We start from the raw sequence: 26,737 nt of genomic DNA on the forward strand, positions 1-26,737 counted from the left end.
TCTGTATAATAACATAACAACAGACCTGTAGACCTTTGTTTCAGCCTCAGCCTCATAATTACCAACACTTCATTAAAGCTCTTTGACCTCCAGTTATTTGACCAACTATTCTGAGGTTTGAACACAGTGTACACAGCGTCAGTGCGACACACATGTCCTCTTCTGCAGCCACACAATGATTACATAATGAAATGAGGCAGAGCTAATGAGACGGGCAAAATATTTCCCCTCAATCAACCCCCGCAACCCACCCCGGGGGCTCTTCATCATCATCATCTACCCTCTGCCAGAATACTGCTGAATCATATAGACATCCACCCTGCCTGCCTCTCACTCTGCTTTGGACTGTCTGTCAGAAAGCATGCCATCTGCCATCCTTTTCCCTCTGCTTTACCTGTCTGGGTCTCAGGAGTATTTAAAACTCCTCTCACTTCCTTTGCTGCTGCTTTTCCTGAGCTCAAACTGCTTTGTTTACAGGAAAAGTTCTCACATTTCTCCAATTATCCTAAACTTGGGAGTTTGATGAATTAATCTAGGTGAGTCACTCATATTAAAAACATTTAAACTGCTGCGGTATCAGCTGCTTCTTTGCATGCTCATCTACCACTTTAGGATGACGTATACATCAGTGCTATCGTGCCGATTTAAACTCGATATAGGTGTCTAAGGAGGGTAAAAATCCAAATGGACATCATTTTTCATTTCCGAGTCCTGGCTGTGTTCCAGCCGTCCTCTGCCTCCTCATGACGCAGTGTCCTTCAGCCCCAAAAAATAGTCCCACAGCATGACTCAGCTTAGATCAAAGCCTTCAGCTATTTGCCTCAAACTATGAAAGAATGGCACAGCTCAGTGTTACAAGAAATGTGTACGTCTGGAAGTAACGCTAACTTAATACGTTCTTGTGGCCTTTCCTGGTTTCTTCAGCAGCAAAGCTTCAGAAGTAAAACCATAATAGGACTTGATGTGTTATTGGGGTTGAAAACTGAGTGGGAAATTGGAGGAAAGTGAATTTCAAACATAAAGAAGAAAGTGTGGAAGGGGGAAAAAAAAGCTTCAGCTCAGAGAGTGCGCCACAGAAGCCGCCATGTGCGCGGGTGCAGCCGTGAAATCAGCCTGATCCAATAGATTCTGTTTATCTGGCACGACTACAAGTGAAAGCAATTGGAAATCTGGGGGAGATTTGGAGAGGGTTGTGGATTCAGAGAGAGAGAAAAACGAGCAAAAAAAAGTAATACTGTCTGCTCTACAGTCTGGCAAAGCAGGCGTGTTTTCAGATCAGCTTTTAACAAGGTTAATGGTGATTTTTCTCCACAGGCACCGTTTTACTGTAAAAGTATCATGCGAGCGTGGTTTATCTCTGTCATTTTTACTCTCCTCTTTTTCCATTTCTCTTTGTTCCCTTCATCTCCTCTCCCTGTGACGGCTCTACCTGCTGCTGCTCCACATCATTTCTGTTTTTCCACGCTAACTCTGTGTTTTTTGGCTCATTATCCTCCCCAGCCACCAAATGCAGCTGTTTCGAAATCACGCAGATCAAACAGCCCATTTTTTAGGGCATGGTTCCTAGCTTCTGTCTGTTGGTACACTTTTTTATCACACACATTCAGCCCATACATTCATACACAAACACACTGCACATGGCTTCATCAGTTTAACAGTTTTATTAGAATCTTGCAATAGTTTTGCAAACACAAGTATGGCAATATCTGCATCAAGATATACAGTAGTAACGGGTTCAAAGATGTTTTGTAGGTTTATGTTGAAGGATGTCTACTGTTTGTTTGCTGGATAGTTGCTGAGAAATATTGTACAAAGCATCTTGGTAAAAAGTCATTTTTGGAATTGGAAAAAAAAAAGCATTTGTGTATATTTATATAAGAAGAAGAAATGCACTGCCATGGCTGTGGAGATATGGCTTAGTCTCTCTACACCCGATTCATCACTGTGAACAGAAAATGGCAATGACATGACTCCACATACAGTGACGCCATAGTGTACTGTGAACAGCAGAAGAACACATTCTGAGTCATTCATGCCTGAAAGGAGCCCATGTAGAGGAGACAGCTTTAAAGATAATGTTGCTCTTTTTAGGAGGGGACATTTTCATGGTTTAGTTTTAAGTAGGTGGTTACTGATGAACCATAAATATTCATTTGATAAACATTTTGGAAAACACGCCTTGCATTACATTACAAGAGAGACATTACCCGTCATGTCTGTGTGATAAATATGAATGTACAGCCTGGGGATAGTTAGCCTAGCTATCTTAAGCTATAAAGCACATTTGACCTGGTTTGCTTGAGAGAAAGGGTTAAAAATGGTAAGTAGGGATTTTATGTCTTGGATGATCAGCTGGCTCACTTTAATAGGAGAAAATGCTAGCCAGCAATCTTAACAAAACGCCAGTTGATCAGGTAAACACATTTTTCTCAAGCGTAAACCTGCTATGTTGCAAGCCAACACAAAGTGGGAGGGGAAAAATTGTAGTTCCTCAAGTGTCCACTAGAGGCTGGCTGCAAAGGCCCTGAAGTCCCATTAACACCCATTTTAAAATGCCCACTTTTCACAGCAGATATCGACATGTTTACAGCCTGGCACAAAAACAAACTTGGTCTGAAAATCTCATTTTTCATTGGCACACACTGCAGACAAGGTTTGGTTTTATTGTTACTCATTAATTTTATAAATTCGCAAAGCAGATGGATACGCCCGTTTCTGTGTTTCTCACTGGCAAATCCATCTTGCAAAGCTCCCGTCTGAACCGCTTGGGCCCGGTTAGAAAGTGACAGGACCAGTCAGTGTCGAGGGGTAGTACTTTCGGGTGCTGCAGAATTGTGACACAAGCAAGCAACAACAAGAGGCCGGTTCAATTATGGTGGAAGACATTAGCGTGGATGCTCCTGAAGCGCCAGTTTTATCAGAACTTCAAAAACGACAAAAGTTGTGTACTGACATGCCTACAGTCGCCATGTTTCGTGTTATGCAGTTCTGTATGGAGTTTACTCCTTCGGTAGGGGCGCAGCTCGGTAGCGGCTATGTCATGTGTTTTGTTGCTCTTATGGGCCGTAAAGATGTGACAGAACATTGACCAATCCAATCACCCTCCGAGTTCTTTTCAAACGCTCTGCCCTTTCCCAATCTCTGTCTATGAGTGGTTTCCCAGATGGATGTGTGATCATTTGTCAGGAGGCTAAAGGTCCACCTTAAAGGTGCAGTGTGTGAAATTGAACATCAACAACATTTAACAGTCAATTCTAGACTGCAGTGCCCATTTCTCTAGTGGAAACTGTGGCAAACAGTGGAATTTAAAAAAGAAAAATGTGTATGCTATTTGGTTCCTTCTACCATAGAAGCATTTAAAATGCAAAAATCCGAGATGGTGGCATCCATGAAGGGAACCCTCCCGATGTATGAATTAAAGGCTTATTCTGAATTAATTTAGGTGATTGGATTAAACACTAATTTAGATGCACCTACTTAAAAATATTATGTTTTATTTTTAGCTGTTTCTCTTTGCTTCTTCCTGGGCTTACACAGAGTACATTGGACAGCATTTCCAAAATGGTTAGTGCCATTGTTGGGCTTCAAAACTATTAGAAAGCAGTTAGTGTCACCACTAAGTCTATGTCTGTGTCTACTTAATCACAGTAGGGTTCATATTGTCCCCTGCTGTTTTGCGCTAACAGGAAGTGATGATGGTTCAGCCGTCTGTTTGCTTCTACTTCTTGTTATAAAGTGAGTTTTTAAAAAATCAGAATTTGCAAACTATTTACATTAAGATATTAGCTAACAAGTGGATGCTAACATTAGCTAGCATGCTAATAGTACAACATCCACTACATCATCAATATAGCATTCATTGAGGGTGCAATGTTTCCATTGTTTCACATTCAATTCTTGGACGGTTTCGAGTGGGCGGGTAGTATTCTGCATTTGAGTATAGTTCTCAATTTGAATGCACTCTGTACTAAAAGTATTTAGCACAGAAGGATGTGATGTACACCGAAAGTCTTCATGTTTAGCTAGGTAAGGCTAAGCTCAGCTAAGCTAAGCTAATTGTCCCCAAGCTGTAGTTCACATGATTCAACAGACATAAGAGTGGTAACAACTGTCTTTTTTTCCTAGCAGATGTTTACCCAAAATTTGACACTATCCCTTCAGAAATATCACAAATAGTAAAAACACACTCAACAGTCAAAGCCAATACTTCTGGAGTGCAAATGCTGCAAGTGACAACATGATGCATAACACTTGCTGTCTTAATCAGGGATTTATCGTGTTTCCTTTGTAAATGACCGTTCTTTGGGACAGATTTGTGTTTTCTGTGATTGAAACTTGTTTTGGCAGTTAGTGCAATATTCCCAGTTTATAACTGGTCACAAAACATCAAATTTTATTTGATTTTTTTGTGCAGAAGCTTTCCGTTTTAAGCTAAAAATAACAAAAAAATTTTTTTTTTTTTTTTTTCACGTATTCCACTTTTGATAGCTTGTGATCTCTTGATTTTATTGTAGTGTTCATCAACAAAACCGCCATGGGTTAGGAAATCAATTCAACAGCAACAACTCAATGATCCATCACTTGATACAACTCGTAACAAAATAAGAAATACTTTTTGATTATCACTTTTTTTTTGTTTGAGCCACTTCAACAATGATGCAAGAACTTTAAAATAAAAAAGGTGCAAAATAAAAGAACTTTACTTAATAAGAAGAAAATAAATGTACTCTCTCTAACATTCAGGTAGTAGGTTCCATAAGTCTCTCACAATGTATGATACATTCAATTCTCTATTTTGGCCCTTTCTGGCACCCTTACTGTAAATTCTTTCTCTGTGATCCAACACACAGAACATGGCGAGTGGGAAACACACATTTTTCCAATATTCCAACGAGATGGTTAAAAGTAGAAATGTTTTATACTATACTCAACATAAGGACTTGCTGTATTATTTACAATATATACTGTAAAATTGTAAATCAGGTGAGATAAAAAGGCACAAGTTTCCCTTTTTTAAATACAATGTAAACATCTCATCAAAAAGCATGCATTAACATTTCATTTTACAAAAAGGATATCATTTTTAGACAAAGTACTTAAATATTGTTTTCCAGCAAAATATAATTCTCTCAAAAATACTTTCCCATTCATCCTATGAACCTTTTAGACATTTTTTATTCCTTAAAAAAGGGCAAAATTAAACAAAAACAGCGAGAGATTAGTTTTAGGGTCCTTCAAACTTGAGCACAACAAAGACAAGTTGTAGATGAGGCCTTTCTGGTAAGGGACTGTATGCAAATTATCAGGCATTTGTATTTTTCTACACTTATTATATCTTTAAAAATTACATTGTGAAAAATAAAAACAACTACTTTTAATTTTACTCATTTTATTAGATTTTTTAATAAATTTATTAAGTCTTGTAAAGATGATGAATTAACGCTGCAAGTGCTCCATCTTTTCTGATGGGCCCTTGAGCCTCAAATTGATATAAAATATACAATATTGAGTAGAGAAGTTCAAAGTCCTTTTCTCCTGTCTTACAAATATAAACTACCATCCCATGTGCAAAAATTAAAACTACACTTTCACCATTTCTGACCCTGCTGAGTAATTTTCATACAGTCCTTAAAGACAGTTGTGATCATTCTACTTTTCACATCTTTTAGATGTCAATCATTGCACATTTAACACCACAGAAGAGGCCTCGTTATGCAGCTACAGCGTCATCAATACGACATGCCGTAGCTGCAGATACAGTGCACCAGCACCCTGCTGTGCCAGTGATGTCACGGTGTCTAACTTTAGGGCTGGGTGACCATGCAGAAAGTCTTTTCCTGCATCATCACAGTTGCTTATCAAAACAGACAATTCCCCGCTAGCTGCACTAATGCCTCATTTCACATTGTATCTCCTCTTGTGCAAATCTAAATGTGGAAATAGGATATGGCTAATCCTATAACATAAATGCATAATACCCCACGCTGAAAGAGCACATCCGTGATGCACTCATTGCCAGGAAAAAAAGAAAAAAACAAAACACAAACTTATGCTCCATTCACACATGTAAATACACACTCACAGGGCACAAAATAATAATAATCACACGCCTCCACTGTTTTTCTTCCTCAGCGGCTCTATCGCTTTTCAGTAGCATCATAGTTCTACAACCACCCAGAAACCAGTGGGGTGTGAGATGGTCCAGATGACTGGGTCGGCCTCACTTAAAAAAAGGTAGAAATAAGCCCAAAGAAAAAAGGAAAGGTGAACAAAGCCACAGTTCTTCATCAAGCATTCATCAACATGTACCTCAAAACATCGTCTGTACAACAGCTGAAGAGAATGTGTTTAAGAAGTTGTTAATACCTGTACACATTTGCCTGGTTTTGATACATTAGCCGTTTGCTGTAAGCACTGCAGAGTAATGCTTCATTTGAGATTATATCAACTTTACAGAGTATGTGTGTTTAAACTGTGTGTCCGTATGCACAACATATTGTAAGGACGGCTCTAAGAGTTACTGTACATGTTATATTTTGCCTGTTTTTGTAGAAATGAAGCACCTTAATGTAAAATGACTGGCTTGTCAAAAACTAAACCTTTGCAACACACGTTTATAAAATGCTTTTTTATTATTTCTGGGAAGAGTAGATAAGTGTTGGTGCACAAAGGGCTGGTTTCGCTTCATTGTGAGTAAAAACAGACATTTGGACAGCTGCTCTGGAGATAACACAAAACACAATTACTATGGATGCACCTCAGTCAAATCCATTACCAGCGGACTCTACTGAAATTGTTTCCTGTGAAAGCATCATGTTTTCCAAATCCTGCAGCACTCCTGGACTCTTTTTCTTTTTTTTGCATGAGGGTAACTCATCAATGTTGTGTTAATTCTACACCACAATGCCTAAAATAGTGACTTTATGACATGGGAGCTTCACGTGCAAGCTTTCTTTACACAAGAGCGACATTTTTATGTCGAAACAGCTTTAGCTTTGGACTTTTGCATATCAGTTTTGATTGTTTTACTACATATTTGAATTAAAAACTCAGCATGTGAATGTTAATGATAGCTAGAATGACACTGATTGAAATTCAAACTTGGACTTGTTAGCTTAATGCAAATACTCAGCTTATGATGACGCTTGTATAGCCCTTTAAATATGTATTCAAATAGACCTTTCACCTTGCAGTCCAGTATTTCTGTGCCACCTCTTTAAATTCTTTGCCCTGTAGTCTTGCAGTATGTTGCTACACTGCAAAGCAAAATCTAAGTACTGGCATAATATTATCATTTTTAATAGTGCTATTATTTTGAGAAAACTGCATAAGCCACAGTTAATATTTGCAAAGATTTTTTTCTCTAGATTAGAAAGGGAATCTGATTTAGTGCATGTGGAGTGCATCTGTGCATTTGTGTGAAGGCATGTGGACAGCATGTGTGTCAATTTCCCTCTACGTTTGTGTTGTCAGTGTGTGCAGTGAGTGTTTCTAGCGCATCCTAAGAAATGTATGGCTTTATCTCCATAGAAAATACTGTTAACGTCTTTGGGGGCGGGGCACAGAGGGGGAACTTCTGGTTGCTTTGTCACATTTGTCTTAAGTCCTTCCTCAGCCGTGTCGTGCCCTTTCTCAACGAACTATTCCCAGCTCTGACCTGCTCGGATGACTGCAGGGTGAAATCCATCTCCCCTCTCTTTTTTACCTCTGTCACCTCGCCGTTTTAACTTTCCCATTGGAGACGAGGACGCTGGCATACTGGGCGACAGGGTGCAGGCCCATTGGTCTGGCCTGCCTCGTGTGTTTCTCCTCTGTTCTTCCTCTTCTCTTCCAGTTCTTAATGCCGCTTTTGTCCAAAGTGTAACGTGAGTCACTTCTTGTGGAAGTAGATAGTGTGAGTGAGGCCTGACTCCACCTTTGGTATCTGGTCACTGATGATCTCTACCAACATTTCAGGGAACTCCACCTTCAGGGCCTGGGACTCACGAAAGGTGTAGAAACAGAAGTCCAACAGGTTCCCCACCAGCTGCACAACACAGACACACAATTCAATCAATAATGTACTGCAGTTGTAGAACGATATAGCTGATTTAAACATTAAACATGAATCTGAAAGTTTATTTAAAATGCTTTGTAAGAGTGATGATGTAAAATTAAGACCAGCAGATCCCTGTCAGGGTTGCTGTACACTTTTTAAAAAGTGCTGTGCGATTAATCCAACTCCAATCATGATGTCAGGCTGTGCAATCAGATAAAAGGCTGCTATTATTTTTTTTATTAATTTGGAGGGTTTACAAAATGCCTGCAGAATGACCTTGAAGTTTACAATAGTGCCACTGTTGCACTTTGTAGAAGTTCCTTTATTTCAAAAGAAGGAAACTTTTATTTTTTGGAAATATTAAGTTTTTAAAAGCAGTACTGTAAAGACTTACACTACAATACAGCCAACAGGAACTTTTAGAGAGGTGTAAATGTAGACTACATCTCTGACAGCCTCTCTTACAGGCTAAAACTTTCAAAATAAAATCAAATTAAAATTCTGTTTAGGGTTACGACAAGGGTTAAGGTTAGGGTTAGGATGCCAAGGGTTAAAAATAACAACCAGACCTACAAAACCTGATTACAAAAGGTTTAATCAAGTTAGTAAAAAGTCTGCTCACGGAAAAAACTTGTCCTCCATGAAAACGTTCACATAGAGCAAGCACAGCTTACGTAGCTCCATTGGCTTTATAAACTACCTCGATAGTGGAGCTACATAGATAATGGAGCTCGAGCTAAGCACACTAAGCAGCTATGCAAGCTATGTATCTAATGCTACGTACGTTAGTTTACTTGGCTCACGTTGCTAAAGCTAACTTAGCTATATTGGCTTATGTGGCTTAAGTGATTTTAATTACTTAGCTATTGAGCTATGTTAGCTTTCTTTGCTAAAGTTAACAAAGCCAAAGCATCACCATTGTCCAGCTACTTCTAAAATGGGTCTATACATAATTTAATCCCAGATTAGACCTCTGACCTTTGTCATCTTCTTTATTTATGAAATGTTGCTTAGTCTGTAATGTTTGCAATGTTATTATTTCATAAATGTAACTGCCAAACTTTTTAATGAATAAAGTAGAATTTAAAAAAAAAATCTTAAACTTCCTTTCAGCATATATGGCACTTCCACTCTGAGGTATACGGCATCTCAGATGAACAAACTGTGTGAGAGTGGCCGTCAGATATTAACGGTCTGCAGCCAGACTGTCTTGAAAACTTTTGGTTGTGTTGATTTGGCCTCCCCTGCGGTGTAGGCATTAGTGGATTATTGTTAATTGTTTTTCAGAGCCAATACCAGTACCGGTTATTGGACTAAGTATTGACATTTGCAACCAATGTGCATAAAAATGGGTCATCAGTAATTTGAATTTCATATTAACAAAATGACAGAAAGTGAACCTGCCATTAAAAAAGCAAAGCCATTTTATTTCTAATTACTAGAGAATAATTAATTATAATTATAACATTGAGTCGAGCCAAAACCTCCTATCTCCAAAATCACCACGTTTCAGGGAATGAAAAAAAGCTGTGTAAGTGGTCGTAGTCTGCATCTTTTAATGAATGCTTTAAAATGTGTTTAAACCTACTGACAGATAAAAAGGGTGACCACTAATTTATGAACAAAAAAGATGAAAAATGGAGACACAAAATTTTGGCTTGATGCCAGCAATAAGTACAACAGTAGCAATATCACTGGGTGAAAATTCTCTGATACAAGTACAAGTCTTGCATTGAAAATGCTACTTGTTTTATTATGACAATTTCAACTTAATCTAACAAAGTCAAATTGGTTTTCAGAATATTCTAAAAAATTGTATTATAACCGCTGGTGCATTAATATGTTTATCCCATAGATGTTTCAGATGGTAAAGATATTGATTTAGATTAACACTTTAAAGAGTGAAAACATAGGGGAAGACACAACTCACAGCAGATTCAAAGTGGCGTGCTTTTTAATCAATCGAATTCATTGATTACGAGCAAAATAAAAAAACAGATATAGATAATTAGGAAAAAGCCAAATATTGGCATTGATATGATCAGCCAGGCTAATAACTCGCCAACCCCTACTATTGTCAAAGAGTCCATCATCTTCATGTGTTTGAGTATTTTTGAACATAGATTGAATCACCTGCTGTCTCTTTTGTGTATCACTATTTCTGGTTATTTCCCGTAGAAAATGTGAATAAAAGGCTGTTTGGTACTGTCTGACACCTACCCTGCAGTGCCAGCCACAGACATTTAAAGGAACTACAAAAAGAGTCAATCTTTATGTTTAAATATTTTTAATTGCTTTTAGAGGTCCTACAGAGACATCTGTAATAATTTCAGTATATTCAGTGTCAAGTTAAAGATTCCCCACTGGATCTTTAATTTAAACACTATTTAAAAAAAACACCTGCAGGCTTTTACTGAACATTTTTGCTAAAAGTTAAAATTAATGCTGAGTGTGTCTTTTATTTATTAATCTTATTAATTAATATTCAGTTCTTTCCCACTTTAAAAAAAGTGGGAAAGTGATCGCCAAATCAAATAAGTGAATATAACCAGCCATTATGTAAAAAATACATAGTAGGATGCTAAATTTTCCCTGGGCAGTTCCTTCAGACCTCCATATCCCCTGAAATTATTTTTTCCCCATCCATGTTGATAAAATAAACCTTTGTCATTGTTATTTTACCATAGGATACCAGGAACATCCTGTTGGGTCACAGTCCCCTCCCCAGCTCTTTTCCTCTCACCACTTGGGGGCAGCACTGATTTTTTCCTTCCCAGCCTTCCTTTAGAGAAGGGTCATCCTTTCAGCACTGACCCCATTCACTCAGTCATCGGGGTCATTGGAGCTCTGCCATGTATCTCCCTGACTGTTGCAGCTTTAACTACACTGTGGTTATTTTACAACCTGGTTAACCCTTGCATAAAAAAAGAGCAGTGATTTAGCACATTTGATGCTGTGACCACTGTTCCGCTTGCATTGATCCCCTTCTGTTCCATTCACCAATACAGGCTGGTCACCGCCTCTTCCAAAATAACCTCCCCCTCAGGGACAGATTGGGATGCAGTAAGCCTTATTCCAAGCTGCACTGCCATTGAACTGCTGAGTAAATGCATTATCCAAATCCACTATGCTGCCATCTTATTCAAAACATGCCCAGCTATACTAGAGGCCCAAAAATGCCACTGGACACCTCTCCTTGTGTGTGTGTGAAAGCACGGCACACCGACCGGCTGCCAGGGGAAGCCTGTGCCCGTGTACTGTAGGGGATTGGCATGGGGACGCAGACGGGGTGAGGGGACTTACATCATGCATGGCGTCCAGTAGCTTGGTGAGCTGGAAGAAGCGCTGCCAGGTCTGGCCAGAGTTGTTGGTTGCTTTTCCCACTGAACGGCGGAGCTCCTTGATGTAATTAACCCTCATCTCCTCGAACGCAGCCTGGTTCTTCAGACCCTCTTTGGGAACTGAGGAGCAGAGAAACACTTCTGTCACTGACTGGATTTCACAGATAAACAAGAGGAGACAATATGCTGATTAAAAATAGAGTCCAACTGGGACGGGTAAGGGATAACAAAAACTGATCAACATTATTGTTTGAAACAAAACATTTTCCATACTTATAGATTAACTGGCACATTTTAAAGATCCTTTTAGTTTAAAGGATAGCAAAATCACACCTTACTGCCTTTAAAAGTCAAATGCAAGCACAGATTCTGCATCAGATCCCTGCTATAAGCGGTCAGTGTGAACAGCAAGGAGTGAAGAGACCTCTGTGAATGCACACATGATAAGTGAGAGCGACACTTGAGGTCAGCTTACAGGGAGTTACCACAATGTCCTGGCTAAGGCTGGGTGGTAATACTGTATCCGGTGGTATTAAATAAAGGCCGGGGTATCCCTTTAAATACCGTCATAAAAAAGCTGCAGTGTTATGTGCAAATGTTTAGTATGCCTTGGGAGTATGTTTCCATTTCCAGCAGCAGCACCACCGCCTGTGTTTGAAGACCCTATACAAGTGATGATAGAAGTATTCATGATGCTGTAGAGCTAATCTGTGAAATAAATCAAATCAATTCAATTGTATTTATGCAGCATTTAACGTACAGCACGGTTGATCCAAAGTGTTTACAGTGTACATATAGAAGACAACATTAAAAGAAGGAAAGAAGACACAACTCAAGAAGAAAAGGAGTAAAATCAAGAGTGATAAAAAATGGTAGAATGGGATTTATGACTGCAATGGCATAATAAAACTCAGACTTTAGGAAAGAAAGAATGAAACCTGGTTGTATTTAGTTAGGGACATCTAAAAGTTAATGTGTAAAATGATAAATAATCTGTCATAAAAGGGGCACATTTTAGAATTACGCTCTGACCTTTAACCATGTGATGGCTGTAGTGTATTCTGTGGTCAAATCTGACGTAGGTTTGTGGTAATAAACATTTGATTTTGCAAGGGAAGTACTGAAGCATCAGTTTAACATCTCTATCAGCCAATATTGGCCCAATTGACAAACATCGTCCATCAGCCGAAATATGAGGCATGAACAGATATCGGTTAAATATTCAATGAATTTAATGCTGGCATCAAGAGGGGCTCGGCTGCAGACTGTGATCTGATCTCTGATTCCCCCTCTTGCAGACCAATAATGTGAGACACTGTCTCTGTCAGAATGGAAGTGCCATAATTTGCCAGTACAACACATTTACAGTTTTAGATTTTATTTTTCTTCAACTTTATTCATAAACAAAGTCTGGCAGTTACATTCACGAAATAATTACATTTCAAACAATAAAGACTAGGGAAAATGTCACAAAAAAAAAAAGAGAGAAAAAGGTCAAATCAACTGTGGCGCGCTTTAGCTTTCTTAGCTTAAGCCAGTGCTAACAAAGCTATGCTTTCTACCTAGTCAACAATGCTATGAAAGCCAGTGCAGCTTAAGCTTAAGCAAATAAGCTTTAGCAAACATAGCTAAAGCTAACATAGCTAAATAGTTTGCACAGCTAATGTCAGCTTTGTAGCTTCATTCATATAAATATCTATTTGCTTTGTGAGCCTAGCTTTAGCTATACTACCTATGTAGCTATGTTATCTGCATAGCTTTAGCTATTAGAGCTACATTTAAATTTCATGGAGGATGTTTTTTTTTTTTTCAGTAAGCAGACTGTTTACTCGACTTTCCTAATTTTTTCAATCAGGTTTTGCTGGTCAGGTTTTAACCTTTTAACTTTTGGTATCCTAGCCCTTACCTTAACCCTTACACAAACCCTAAACAGAAGGTCTATCCAGTTTTATTTTAGAAATTTTGGTGTATATTTCCTTTCTGACAGAGCCGGCGTCTCATGTTAACATGTTAGTCTGAGATGTACGGTCTACAGCCAGACTCTTGCTGGCATTGTGTTTTTGGCATCAAATTTTTACTCAGCACATGTATCCAGTTGGACAAACTATGATCTGCTTTCATGGTCAAAGATGAGAGAAAATGTCTGTATAGTATGAGTCTTACACCAAAAGAAGTAACAGAAAAAAACGTTGGTACAGGCACCGATATCGGCTCAATTTCCAGCAGCTGTCTGTAAAAAAATGACATCCAGCATTCCTCCCGACAGAAAGAGACTGTCTGCCCGCTGCTTGTCAACTGACATTGTCAATATTATGCCAGGTAAATTGCACAGCCTCTCTGTAAAGGATCACAGCTACATGCAAAGCATTCTGGGATTGCTTGTGGCCACTTTTAACAGATTTTCTCCATCATTATTTGAAATTTATCTATGAAATAAAAATGATGCTTTACTGTTTAGGAAGTACACCATGTTTAAAATACCCTTCAATTTATTATGACAAGGCAGCTTCTTCTCTGCATGTCTGTCCTCCACTCAGCTCTAAATATTAGCCTGGACCAACAGACCTAAGTCAGCGGAAGCAGTTTTCTTTATTCATCATCATTCTTTACACTTGAAAGTGTTTGTAAATGTTAACTGTGATGGTTTATCTGTTGCAAGCACAGACCAGATGAATGGATGAAAACCAGTAAGAAACTGGTCTGTATTTATGTATTTTTCCTCCCTAACATGAAACATCATTTACAGTTCTGAGGCAGAGCCGTGCACAATCCCTGGTATGTTCCTTTAATGCAGAAATGTGTAACTGTGTGAAGGGTAATTAAAGGTGCTCGGTGAATTACGCTCTCCCTCCCACACAGCAGCCTTTTTTGGACATTTTTTTTCCTGTGTTGACGGCCCGAGCCCATTTAGCAACTCATTACAACCACTCTGACCGTTTTAGGAGGTAATTAGTTTTCACATGCAGCCGCTGATTCATGAAAGACGACTGATACGCTGAGAGGAAGTGATTCAAAGTCATCTCGACAGCAATAATAAAAGGGACAACAGCTCTCACATGTTCTAAAAAGAGACTTTTGTCAACCAAACAGCATTCATCACTGAGTAGGACTAGAGCTGTTAAATGACTGTTTGCTACCCTCCTTTCTTCACATTATGCTGCTTTGGATGATAGCAACAGTGTAGAGGAAATTAAAAAAGAAGTTTAGTCGGAGCAGTTCAGATAGATTTGAGGAGTGAGAGACACTAAATGCAGAAGGAGAATGCATAGCAGTCTTTTTCTCACTCCTTCCCCGTCCCTGTGCGGGAGAACAAAGTCACAGATATGGAAGTTTGCCAGAACTCTTAAATGACATTCAGCTGCTCTCCTCCACATTAAGAAACACCTCAGCTCTCACGGAGTAGAACTCAAATCAGTCTGAAGGAAACGCCCCCAGTCGTCCTTCAGCCAATAGAAAGGATGCCACATGACACAGTGAGAGTGTTGGCCATAAGAAATTTTCTACCCACCCATTTAAATGACACCAGGTCATTTGAGGTAATGATGAAAACGAACAGGAATGCTTTCATAACGACAGGAGTTTGGCATTGATTGGGTGCAGAAATCCAGGTCAATTTGTCAGGAATTTATTTTTCGTTGATAAACCAAAGAGCGACAATTATTATCTCCACATGTAATGTTTCAAAATTCATTTTCAGGGCGATGTATTGCAACTCAAAGAGCTGCCATTATTCCATTTATTATCCAGGTAAAATAAAATAAATTCAGCCACTGATTAATTTAATGTCTGACTTTAAAGATGAAGAAATCTCTCTCTTAAGAGGCTTGAACAATGATGGGTTTGGTATTTTGCTTATAAAAAATGGATTATTAATTTTTATTTTAACTAAAACAAGTTAGCAGTGAATTAATGATCAACATCTATTCATTGTTGGTAATAACTCAGGGTATTTGTGACCAACAATCTCAGCATACATAAATAACAATAACATAATATGCATTAAGTTTTTTCAACTTCTTTAGCAATAATTTTTAATCAAGATCAGACCTGATCATAAATATCAATTTCTTTTTTCTTTAGGAATTGAACCAGGTCAATTCCAGTTTAAGTGCATAAAACCCTGATTTTTGTATTGTAAAACAACACCCCCAAATAAGTTTTTTAAAAATATACTGCAAGACAATTTGATTTTCATGAAGGGGATTATCAAAACCTTGAATATGTATGAGAGCAACATCTTTAATTTCTATGAATTCAATATTTTCTGAAGTTTGAAATGAAGATTTTAGTACATTGATACACTCAGATTGCTGGCCACAAATGGACACCAGACACAAATGGCAATTCAATTACTACATTTTTTAAATTAAGATTAGACCTGATCATAAATATTAAATGCTGAGTTATTTTTTAAGGAATTTACCCTTTAAAAGCAGCTTTTAACTGAATAAAACCCCGATTTTTGTAATGTTAAAAAAGACAAAAAAAAAAAAAAAAAGGTTTTCTAATATACTTCATGCAAATTAGATTTCCTTGAAGATGATTATTACAGCCTTGACTATGTTGATAATGTGAAACAACTTTAATTTTAATGCATTATTATTTTCTTCAATTCTAAGATTTTAATAGATTGTTACAATAGCAATTGTAACAATTGTGGTTTTAATGAGTTTCTATGGGGCATTTTTGGTCACTAACATCCCAAATATATACAATAAATGAACAGAACTTCTTATTAACCTGTTACAGGTTCTGATAATAAGAAAATCTTTTAAAAATTGACCCTCTCAAATGCATGCTGTAGGCATTAACACTGTACAAATAAACAAAAAAAGCCAAAAATAAAGCCAAAAGATGGTTTCAACACCCTCTATGTGTTGCAGACTGAGGCTTCACAGCCAGACGACTATCAACCTGTGGATAATAATGAATGGTCATTATCAACCGCATAGACAGTGGATTCCTTGCATTTGCAGCACGATGAAACATGTTGAAAAGAGGTGATGGTATTCTTGTGTTGTAAATTTTTATGGTGTTTTTCCAACAGAAATATTTTTCACAGCAGAATGTGAAATTCTGAGCCTTAATGGTTGATTTGGCCTCTCCAGTCTACCAGTGTTAGACTTAAGCGTAAGAAACATGAGTTCATGGGAATAGATGAAATATCCTGTTTATATCCTGTTTATATTCCTGTTTCTTATTAACTGATTACACAAACCGATCATCATGGTGATGAGATGGGAGGGTTGACTTGCCGAGGCGTTTAATTGTTGTTCCTTTTGCCAACACCGATACTGTAATTATGTTTTATGTCTTACCGAAAGAAACCCTGTCTTACTTCTACCTGTACGTAAGTGACTTTCTGTTGATGAACAAAAACCAAGGCCAGTCCCCACAACAACAACAACAACAACAACAACAACAACAGCCTCATATCGTCATCTACTACCTAAAGTGACTAAACCAATTAATATGTATGTAAAACTGTTTACAGAAAAGAGAAGCGGTAACACACATACACAGTTTCTCCTTTGTTTGTTTTTATTTTTTCATTTGTAGCATTTCAAAGAGCAACTAAACCCCTGGATCACTTTATTTCAGCTAAAAACCCAAGCATGTGAGCATTTAGCGATGTTATTGAAACTAGGTTACAGCAGTTAAAGTTCCCTGTTGGCTGATCTGGTGGCAGATGATTCATGTGGCACAAGCTATTCTCACCTTAGAGCCCACTTTATCCACAACGGTTAACTTGTAATAACACCTAATAGCTGTAATTCCAAGCTTGACACATGTCAATACATGTCTGTCACTCAGCAGGCAAGGTCAAGCTCAAGGGCATCTATTTGTCCAGGCCTTTTCACATCTGGTAATATGTCCAGAGATGCTGGACAGCCACAGGTTGCTGGGCAACCTGCCCGGACGGTACCCTAGTCCACACTTATGCAGCATCCACTCCTTACTGAGCCCTAAAGGTTGTTATTTTTTCAACAGTTTATTTTTCCATTCCCTTGGTTATATGCAAGGGCAGCCAGAGCACGACCAGGGTTGTGTCAGACCTCCTCGCCACCTGGTGGTGCCCTCAGGCAGCTTACTCATCACGTCTACCTCACCTCAGCCTTAATTCATGCCTAAAAGTTCTACACAGTCTTGTGGCTTATGGTTGGTGTACTTCCAGTCATTTAATTTCATTTGTATAAAGAAAAAAGCAGAGAAACACAAACAACATAAATGGAAAACAATAATATTATTGTAAAATAAAATGCAAAAAAAAAAAAAAAAAAACATAGGTCAAAAGTGCCAAAAAGAAGTGGCATGCACAAAAAGAGGCACACGTGGACAGAGAGCAGCCAAAAAAGGTAAAAAGTTGTTAAAAAGTGACATAAACTGGTTAAAAGTATCAAAAATAACCAAAAAGGGGCAAAAAATCTATCTATCTATCTATCTATCTATCTATCTATCTATCTATCTAACATAGTGGCAAAAATGAGCATTAAGTAGCAAAAAAGTGACAAAAATGGGCAACAAACAGCAAAAATGAATTAAAAGTAGCAAAAATAAGCAGCCAAAATGGATGGAAAAAGTGGTGAAAAGCAGTTAAAAGTAGCACAAATAAATGATTCCAACATCAGAACCCAGAAATAGTTTGATACACTTCTCAGCTGCAAAATGAGGGAACTGTTGGCCAAGAAGCTAGCACCAATGCCTCTGATCCAACATACATGCATTGATATCATCAATAAATCATAGCTGGGGAGGGCCCATTCACTGTGTTTTTTAGGGGCCCAGCCAAATCTGTGGGCAGCCCTGGTAATGGATGCAGGATGGACAGTAAGAATGCTATGTGCTGCCATGTTATGAAATTACATACAGGAATATAACAGCCAACCATGTCAGCATTTAAAGTTGATTTAATCAGAGAAAATGGAAAATAAAGTTTATACATTCATTTATATGGCCGGGTTGGGTCACACTAATCAAAAACATCTGAAAGAAATCTCCTCTTTTATCAGTTCGTAGCCACAATCAAAACTCTACTCGTCATGGACTGCATCTTTTTGTGAGATCAAGTGTGATAAAGGTCAAGACCTCTTTCTATCGCTTTCTTTGTATTTCTTTCCATTGCACAACCACTTAAAAATATACAAGGTCGTATAAGGCTGGTGAAAGCAGATATGAATGAGCCCTGGTGCGGAGGCTGGGGTTTCAATGCTTTCATTCATCGACCATATGATGAGAACATGCTAAAACCTTGAGTTGGACTTTCTGTTTTTCCTCCACTGACCCACATTTGCCCTGATTAGAAAGTGACCTTTAGTTAAGGGGCTGTAACCATGAACTCTACCCAAATAGGGCATCTATGACTCCGTAACAGGTGTCAATTAGTGTTTATGCTGAGCCGTTTTATTCTGGCTGCATTTGTATGAAACCAAAAGGCAGAGGAAGCAAATAAAGCTGCCTGAAGAGTCCTGTTTGTTGTTTGAAAACATGCAGCGTCCTGCTCTGAGATTTTAGTACATACCTGAGTGACAGCGCCTGTCTCACTTTAGAATTAAGACCTGTTACAATTAAGTCATTAACTCTCCCTGAGCATGACTAATGTAACATTGTAGTGATGCTTTTAGGAGGTTGTTCAGCAGAAAATGCTATTTTAAACACAAACCAAATGACTATTTGGAATGAAAATGATAGTGTTTCATGTAATGGAGCAATTATCAGGCTAATACATAACCCAGCTGTTACATAAAACGCCTAACCTGGTTTCCATGATCAGGAATGACACCAAGCATGATATACAGTTTACTAAGAGAGTTTAAGAACCGGACATCCAGCAGTATTTTGTGCGTCTACATAGAAAAGGGTGAGGAGTGTAACTGGTTTGAGCAGGCCGCTGCTCCCGGACCACATCTAAACAGGGTCATGAGACACCGCAGGCTCAGTGAAACCTTAGCCAAGGTCAGAGAGAGAAACGGAGCGCTTCTCTCTTTTCTCTCTCTCACTCACTCACCCTAACACACACTCACACATTTTCAAAATCAGCCCAAAGGCACACACACACACACACTCAGTGGCTCCATACTACGCACTCCGCTGACAAGTTCTGACAACTCCTCTGTAAACATTTCTGCCACTGCTGCTTCCACAAGGCCTCGGCGTTAGCACCGACTGACTGTAGCAAAGAACCAGCTTCCTTTAGTTCTTTAAAAAACCCCGCAGATTCAGAAAATCACACCATACACTAGTACATTTCATGAAATATTTCCCAAATAATACTAATGGTTACGATAGCTGACACCTAAACACAAATCGGATCATTTCCAGAAGTCAGCAAGCTTAACTAGAAATGCTGCAAAAAGCACTTTTAAAAATCTAAGTTGTAAAGGCAGCAAGATAAAACAGGCAGGTTTTGATATCAAAAGCACAGCAAGGATCAAGAAATAACAGACATACGGGAGAATTTATTTACAGAATCATTTTAGCCTATATCAATGTCAATATCAGTACTAATACTGATATCTACATGGTAGTTCAGATATAAAACACAATTTAGACTTTTGGGATGAACACATTTCAGTTGTTTAACACACTTTCAAGCGTAAGAAGTGATAATTAATAAAGATAAAGACTTCAGCTGGTGTAGGTCTGCTGGTACAGCCTGAAACTGTACTAACTTATTTGTTTGTATGGCCAGTATCTGAGGTTACTGATGTCTACAACCAATATCATCCCTAAAATTAATCTAAAAGAATTTCAAAACACAAAATTATTTAAAGAAAGTAAAAAATGAAATACAATTCAAGTAAATTCATGACAGGCTTACTTGTAAAAGTGTGTTTGAAGGGTTTTAGAAGAGATCACTAAGAACATTTTTATGCAGATTGGAAAAGTCAAAGGCTTATCTTAGTCTTACAAAAACTGGATTTTTAAAATGCATGTAAACATGCTAGTCTGGGGCACCAGTTTAGTTTAACTGGTAGAGCAGGTGCCCATGTACAGAGGTGATAGTCCTTGACGCACTGGTCATGAACTAGATTCCTGGTCTCAGTGCTGTTTGTTGCATGTCTTCCCACACTCTCTCTCCCCATATTTCCTGTATCTCCTAAGCTGCCCAGTCTGAATAAAGCCCAAAAAAATAATCTGGAAAAAAAAAAAAAAAAAACTAGTCCGACTAAAATCATACTAAATCGAATGTCTCATAGATTCTGAAAGTCCAGGCTGGGAGAGTTGGGTGGCAGGAGATTTTATGGTTGCTAAAAATAATTTCTTTGCTTAAGTATTCAATGACATTTATTTCTGCAGTACACATTATAGCCACATGGGGGGCCACGCCCTATAACACTAACCCTCTCCACTATAATAAAGCACAAAACAAGGCTCTTCCAGCCACTGGATGACAAAAGAGCTAATGTCACAGTTACTGTATTGATGCTTGGCTAATAAAAAAGAAACACATTGTTCCAGACCAGGCAAGTTCTGAGGGCTTAAGGGGTCAAGCATTTGAAGAAAACCCATGTAACAGAGGTAAAGGGGCTTCTTCCTGGCTAATACATCAGATGTCAAGACCAGATAGAGTCCAGAATTTACTTAATTAAAGCTGGCACCAGCCTTCAGCAGAAAACAAAGTTGTTTGGTCCTGATGGCTTGAACCATGTAAAAAGTGGGTGACTGGTAAAAATGTCTTGGAAACACTGCTCTAGAACATCTAAATCACGTGGATGGACATTAATTTCTCTTTCGTGTATACACCTCAGTCGGACCAGAATGGACTCAGCGCTCTGCATGTGCTCCACAGTCTCCACACTGGGCCCCGACCCGGATGTTGAACAGCATTATCGCTAAGCATAGCAGGAGTCATGTTGTGTCTACCTTTGTTTATCTCTATAAGCTAGACATATGACGTTCATCTCATTTGTATCAAAAGATAAGCATGGAGTATTTATAAAAATCTCTCACTGTCTGAAAGTAGCAGCAAGCTGAGTTGCCTCTGCAGCAAAAGCAGCAAAATGACAGTGTTCACAAATTGGTTGCAATCTTTAGGGCACTTTCCAAAATCCTAGTTGCAAATAGCAATGATGCAAAATAAAACAGGAAGTTCATGGAAATATCAGTGTTAATAAATCAAAAGTTAGGGGCCTCCTCATGTAATGAGGCTGTAGTTCTCTAGGTGATTCAATCCTGACACACGGCTCCTTATCTGGATGTCATTCCTCACACTCTCCCCCTGATTTCCTCCTCTATCCGCTGTCCTGCACATATCAAAAAAGACAAATGGAAAAAAAGGAAAGGCCTGACATTGAACGGCACCACACAGCCTGGCACAGAAAGGGAAGAAAAGGAAATCAAAGAGCTGAACCAGGACAGGACAGTTGCTCTGTCACATTAATATTTGTATGAACAGGTGCAAAAACTTTTCTTCTGCCCAAATAAATCCAAGCCCTTTATTTCCATTCCCTCATGTTTAACCACTATATTTTGACTGAACCCAATAACCGAGGCAGACTTAAGCACCTTAAATTCCCTGTTTCAGCTCTGTATACTTTTATCTGCACTCTCTCCTTCAAATATTCCAGCCTGGGTTTGAAGGAAGTGGAGAAAAATAGCAGGTCTTGGAGCCCTGCCTGGTGCTTGACTGGCCTTTATTAAGTACAGCAGGACTCTCTGGAAAACCTCCAGAGGACCAGCAAGGAAGAGGAGAGGGAGGCCACAGCAACAGAAGGACCAGATCTGCCAACCACTACCAACCCCCCCCTGCCCACCTCATCCTTTGTCTCTTCTTTTTTTCTCCCTATAGCTATGCACCTGTCTCTGCTTCACCAACACCAGCTCTCAGTGTCAACATTTGTCTGATTTCACTCTTTAAATCTCCTCTTTTTCCCTCCTGGATTCTCTCTGTATTCTCTCTCTCCCAAACATCCACTTGCTGAGGTCCAGCCGGAGCCCCCCTGCCTCCAGATGACTCAACAACAGAGTTTATATCAGGCGAATGCGTTCACACACTGCCGCTTCCATATGTCACTGTACTATGAAGCCAAAGCAACCCTATATCATCGGCCAGGAATATACTGTATGTTTAAAACTACTGACTGAATTTGATTACTTTCCAGAAAATACTTTTTATAACATACAAAAATCTTTGAAGTTTTCACAAAATTTGAATTTTTTTAATGACTAAAACCAACAAAGGATTCAAAAGGAATGCTTCTTTATTTGTTATGGCTAAGGAAAAACTGATTTTCTGATTTTGGACTGCAGCTTCAAGACTTTTTAAAAATATTTTGACTAAGAAACTGCAAGGCTGCAGTTGGAGTCTGATCCATTTTCTTTTTACTGTACCGCAAAAATGAGCAGAATCAGGGCTGAGAAGACAAATCAAGAAGAGATTTATTAGAAAAACTTCAAACAATCAAAATGTATTGCTAACTCTGATACTAAAACAATGATAGGTATCAAATGCTGTTTAATACATGCAAAAAAACTCTTGAAAGGACCAGGGTGAGCTGCATTTGTAAACACATCCCAAATTTACCATATTTTTTTTACTGCTGCCTCATAAAATTTTAAATTGTTGGGCTTAAAAGCAGCAAGAACTGTTAAAGAAAATCAAAGAGCAAGTATCAGGGCGATGGTATTCATATCTTGCAGTAGGGATGAAATGGTTACAGGTTTTAATGATGAGGCAGTGATAGTGATACCATTCAGATTTTAATGATCATTTAAACCATTTGTGATTACCATGCCTCCATATATTGGTTAAAAAAAAAATGTCCAGATGGCATAAAATGTCAGCACAGATTGTAAAGTAAAAGTTTTAGGGACCAGGAGATGGAAGTTTTTCAAAAACAAGACTGTCCACACTATGTTCTCCAAGAGACCTCTGTACACATAAAACTTCTAAATTCACTGTTATATGCTGTAAGGTACCCGCCATGTCAACATAGGTCTAGTATTCTTATGATGATTTATTCAACACTATGACCAGCTCACTCAGAGACAGCAACAATGTCTTTAACATTTTTGCCATTCCTCTGCCATGACCACCCATTTCATTTTCAAAGTTGTCCCATCAAACCAAACCAGGTCCAAAACCACCGATGCTAGTGAGGCTTGTGCCTTCGAAGTGTTGTTTGAAGCAGTGGTGACCTTTGTTGACCCTATTCATGCACCTCTGTACATCCATATAGACTGTCTGCAACCACATGATCCTGAATAGCCGTTGGGGGTCAGGAAGTTGGGGACAGCCATTAGGAATGAATTGGAATGGAGGAAAGTCAGAAATCAACAGCTCTGAATGGATCTCTATGCTGCAATTATCATCAGAAAAATTAATCCATACATTGAACACTTTACTAATAATGGGATTTTTACCACAGTTTCACTGATTTACCTGGTGTAAATATCACAAATACTCAGTCCTGCAGGCCTCCAAGTGTCTAGCGTCGTCTGGCCAAATGAAGGGAGACAAGAGTCTTGAGGAGTCTTATACTGAGCTGAGAGGCTAGCAGAGCCTCTTTACCATACAAACAAACAGTGACTATCCCCTGAATAAGCCTTGTGGAGTAAGTGTAAAGTAAAGATGTGCTGTTCACAATCAAGCCTGATCTACAAAACAAGCTCTTGATTGTGAGCCACTGAAGCTAGCTCCACATTTAAAAAGCCATACTCTTACTAAATGACCAAAAACCAAAGCACCATTGGGGAGATAAACAATCGGCTCAGTAGAGCTGAACCAAATGATCCAGATCTCTAATGGCCCTTTTCCACCTGTCTTAGCCCTACTCTACTCGACTTGACTCGACTCTACTCAGTTTGTGTTGCGTTTCCACGGGTGCGGTACCTTGTACCAGATACTATTTTTTAGTACCTGCTCTGCTCTGGTTCCAAGCGAGCTGAGCCGATACTAAAAGGTGACGTTGACTGATTGGTCAGAGAATGTCGTCACCGAAGAGTCATGAGCGCGACGTCCGACACAGGAATCAAACCCGACTACAGGTACTAGGGCTGGTGGAAAAGGTACCCAAACCTAGTAGAGTTGAGTAGAGTAGAGCCGAGTTGAGTCGAGTAGGGCTGGAACTGTGTAGTGGAAAAGCGCCATAAAAAGGGACAGATGTCCTGTTACAACGAGAGAGGCTGGAGGCTGATGAGACGTTCATTGTGATAAACTATACTGAACCAGCCTGGACCCAAACGGACCATACATGAGTGTTGTGTGACACCCCATGTCCAGGCTTTAGACGGAGGTTTAATTAATTTCTGCTTGCTGCTGTTTCTCCTTGAATTTAAAACATTTTACATTTTCTTAATCTGAATATTTCACTACTTCCTGGACTTAAAAGTAGCTTATGAACTAAAGAGTGTCTGTCAGTATAAGCGAATCATTCACATTCACACACCTCTGCTGGAGCAGTAGGAGCAAATTCTCCAAGAACATATCAACATGTGACTGCAGGAGCTGGGAATCAAAGTTTCATCCTGAAATTTTCTAGAAATTTTCTGAAGTGCGTATGCGAAACAGGCAAAGATTAGATTTTTTTCTCTTAAAATATTTAAATTAGTTCTTATAAATGTGTTCAATTAGTAGTGCAAAGCCACTTAAATATCTGCTTCCTATAAATTGGTATTAATGATACAGAAGTATACGCTTGTTCTTTTGTTCTTTGGTTGCATTCATTATAACCTCTTTTGTATAATGCGTTCTGTTAATTAGCCAAAATGCAAATGTAAAATGGATGAGCTTGTGATGCAAGGATGAAGTGCAGCTTACTAAGGATGTGTTTCACCCATCTGAGTCCAGCATTCACACGCCACTTTCAGAGGCCTCGCTAACTGAAAAATAAATACTTTGCCAATGAATATTTCCACTGATTGGCACTGACGCTGAAGTTCAAAGAGACTGAAGTCTGGCCAGCATGCAGGCTCTTCAAATAGCTCCCAAAACTCTCCCTCACCCACCTTATCCTCACTCTCTCTCCAACCACTGACACACAAAAAAAAACCCACCACAAATGAGGCCCCACGCAGTCATAAATACAAAACTGCTGCACATCTCATGTGTCCCAATCTGAGTGGGCGTGACCGTGGGGTTGTGACACAGCTGCCATCATGGAAGCTTTAACTGTTACTACTGAAGTGACAGCAGCAGCTCAAACACGGTGTCGAGATGGTGGAAAAAAAAAAACCTGCTTTCGGTTTCCAAATGAGCTACTTGGTCCAACACATCCTCCCTGTGAGGCAGCAGAGCCTGTGGGCGCAAGTTGACACCTTATTTGGTTAATGATAGACGTATTCTGACATATTCTGTTCATCCACGGGCATTTAAAAATATTTAAGTATTACAAAACTGAGCAACCTTAACTCAGAGAAGAAAAAAAAAGAAACAGAGCACACCTCTTTATATGCATGAACGGTGTTGCTGCACAAACAGGTGCATGCAGCATGAAGTCTATTTCCACACTTGTTAAGCATGTAAACGGATTACCAAGTATGATAATATAACAGACTTTAAAAAGGGAGTGATCGTAGGTGCCAGGAAGGGAGGAACAAGATTTGCCAGCACTGTCTCAAAGAAACAGAACACAAGACCCTTAACAATACTTCTCCCTGTGAGAGACAGTCTCAGGTTGACTAACGTGGGAGATCTAGGTCAGCAAACGAGCGGTTTTAGTCATTTGGAGGCCTAAGGCATAGACCAATGAAAGGCTTTTCCTCTATTAACCACAAGCAATCAAAGCGAGTGAATTTTGGAGCATACGTTTTCAGGTAGCACAGACAGAGACCTACAAATACCCAAATATTGGACAGCACTTGCTCATAGGTAGCTTAAAACTCAAAAATAACACATCCAAATATTCCCACATGTCTACGAGCCATAAGTAACTTATAAATAAAAAATATGATCACTATCAGTGCATTTTCATTTACTGTATGACATTCAACCACTCGTTAATCCACTAATTCATTGTTTCCATATGTCTAGAAGTAGCTACCAAGTTAAAACTTGATGTATTAAGACATTTTGGTGCATTTTCAGGGGCTTGGAACTTGCTATTGCTATTTGCATGCCCCTTATTTACATTAAAATGCCCATCTTAATTACTAAGAGAATTTTAGACATATACCTGTGACCTACCTTTGCCTGATAGTTAATGTGTCTATGGGTCTACAGTACAGCAGGTGATAATGCAATACCACTGTGAGAAACAAAAGTTAATATGATATACACAGGGCATTACAAGTTTAACTGCATGCAATAAGATCAGATGTACTCACAGAGGCCTAACCCGCTCATAATAAACTTCAGAACATCAGTGGATTTGGTACAAAAATGCTTTAAACTTCCCCAGAATGATGGCCCAATATGAGA

At 38.9% G+C, this 26,737-nt stretch overlaps 1 protein-coding gene across 1 annotated transcript in view; it reads right to left on the reverse strand.

Moving 5' to 3' along the window:
• Window positions 1-3,052: 3,052 nt before the first annotated feature.
• The window catches only part of nr3c2 (nuclear receptor subfamily 3, group C, member 2), a 145,586-nt gene continuing 121,901 nt past the window's right edge, over window positions 3,053-26,737 (reverse strand). The window contains exons 8-9 of the mRNA XM_041784606.1: window positions 11,342-11,499; window positions 3,053-8,026 (exon numbers count right to left, since the gene is read on the reverse strand). Coding sequence (XP_041640540.1) covers window positions 7,871-8,026; window positions 11,342-11,499 — 314 coding nt within the window. The 3' untranslated portion in view covers window positions 3,053-7,870. The remainder of the gene's footprint in view (window positions 8,027-11,341; window positions 11,500-26,737) is intronic.

This window comes from Cheilinus undulatus, linkage group 4 (genome assembly GCF_018320785.1).
Source record: "Cheilinus undulatus linkage group 4, ASM1832078v1, whole genome shotgun sequence".
Lineage (NCBI taxonomy): Eukaryota > Metazoa > Chordata > Actinopteri > Labriformes > Labridae > Cheilinus > Cheilinus undulatus.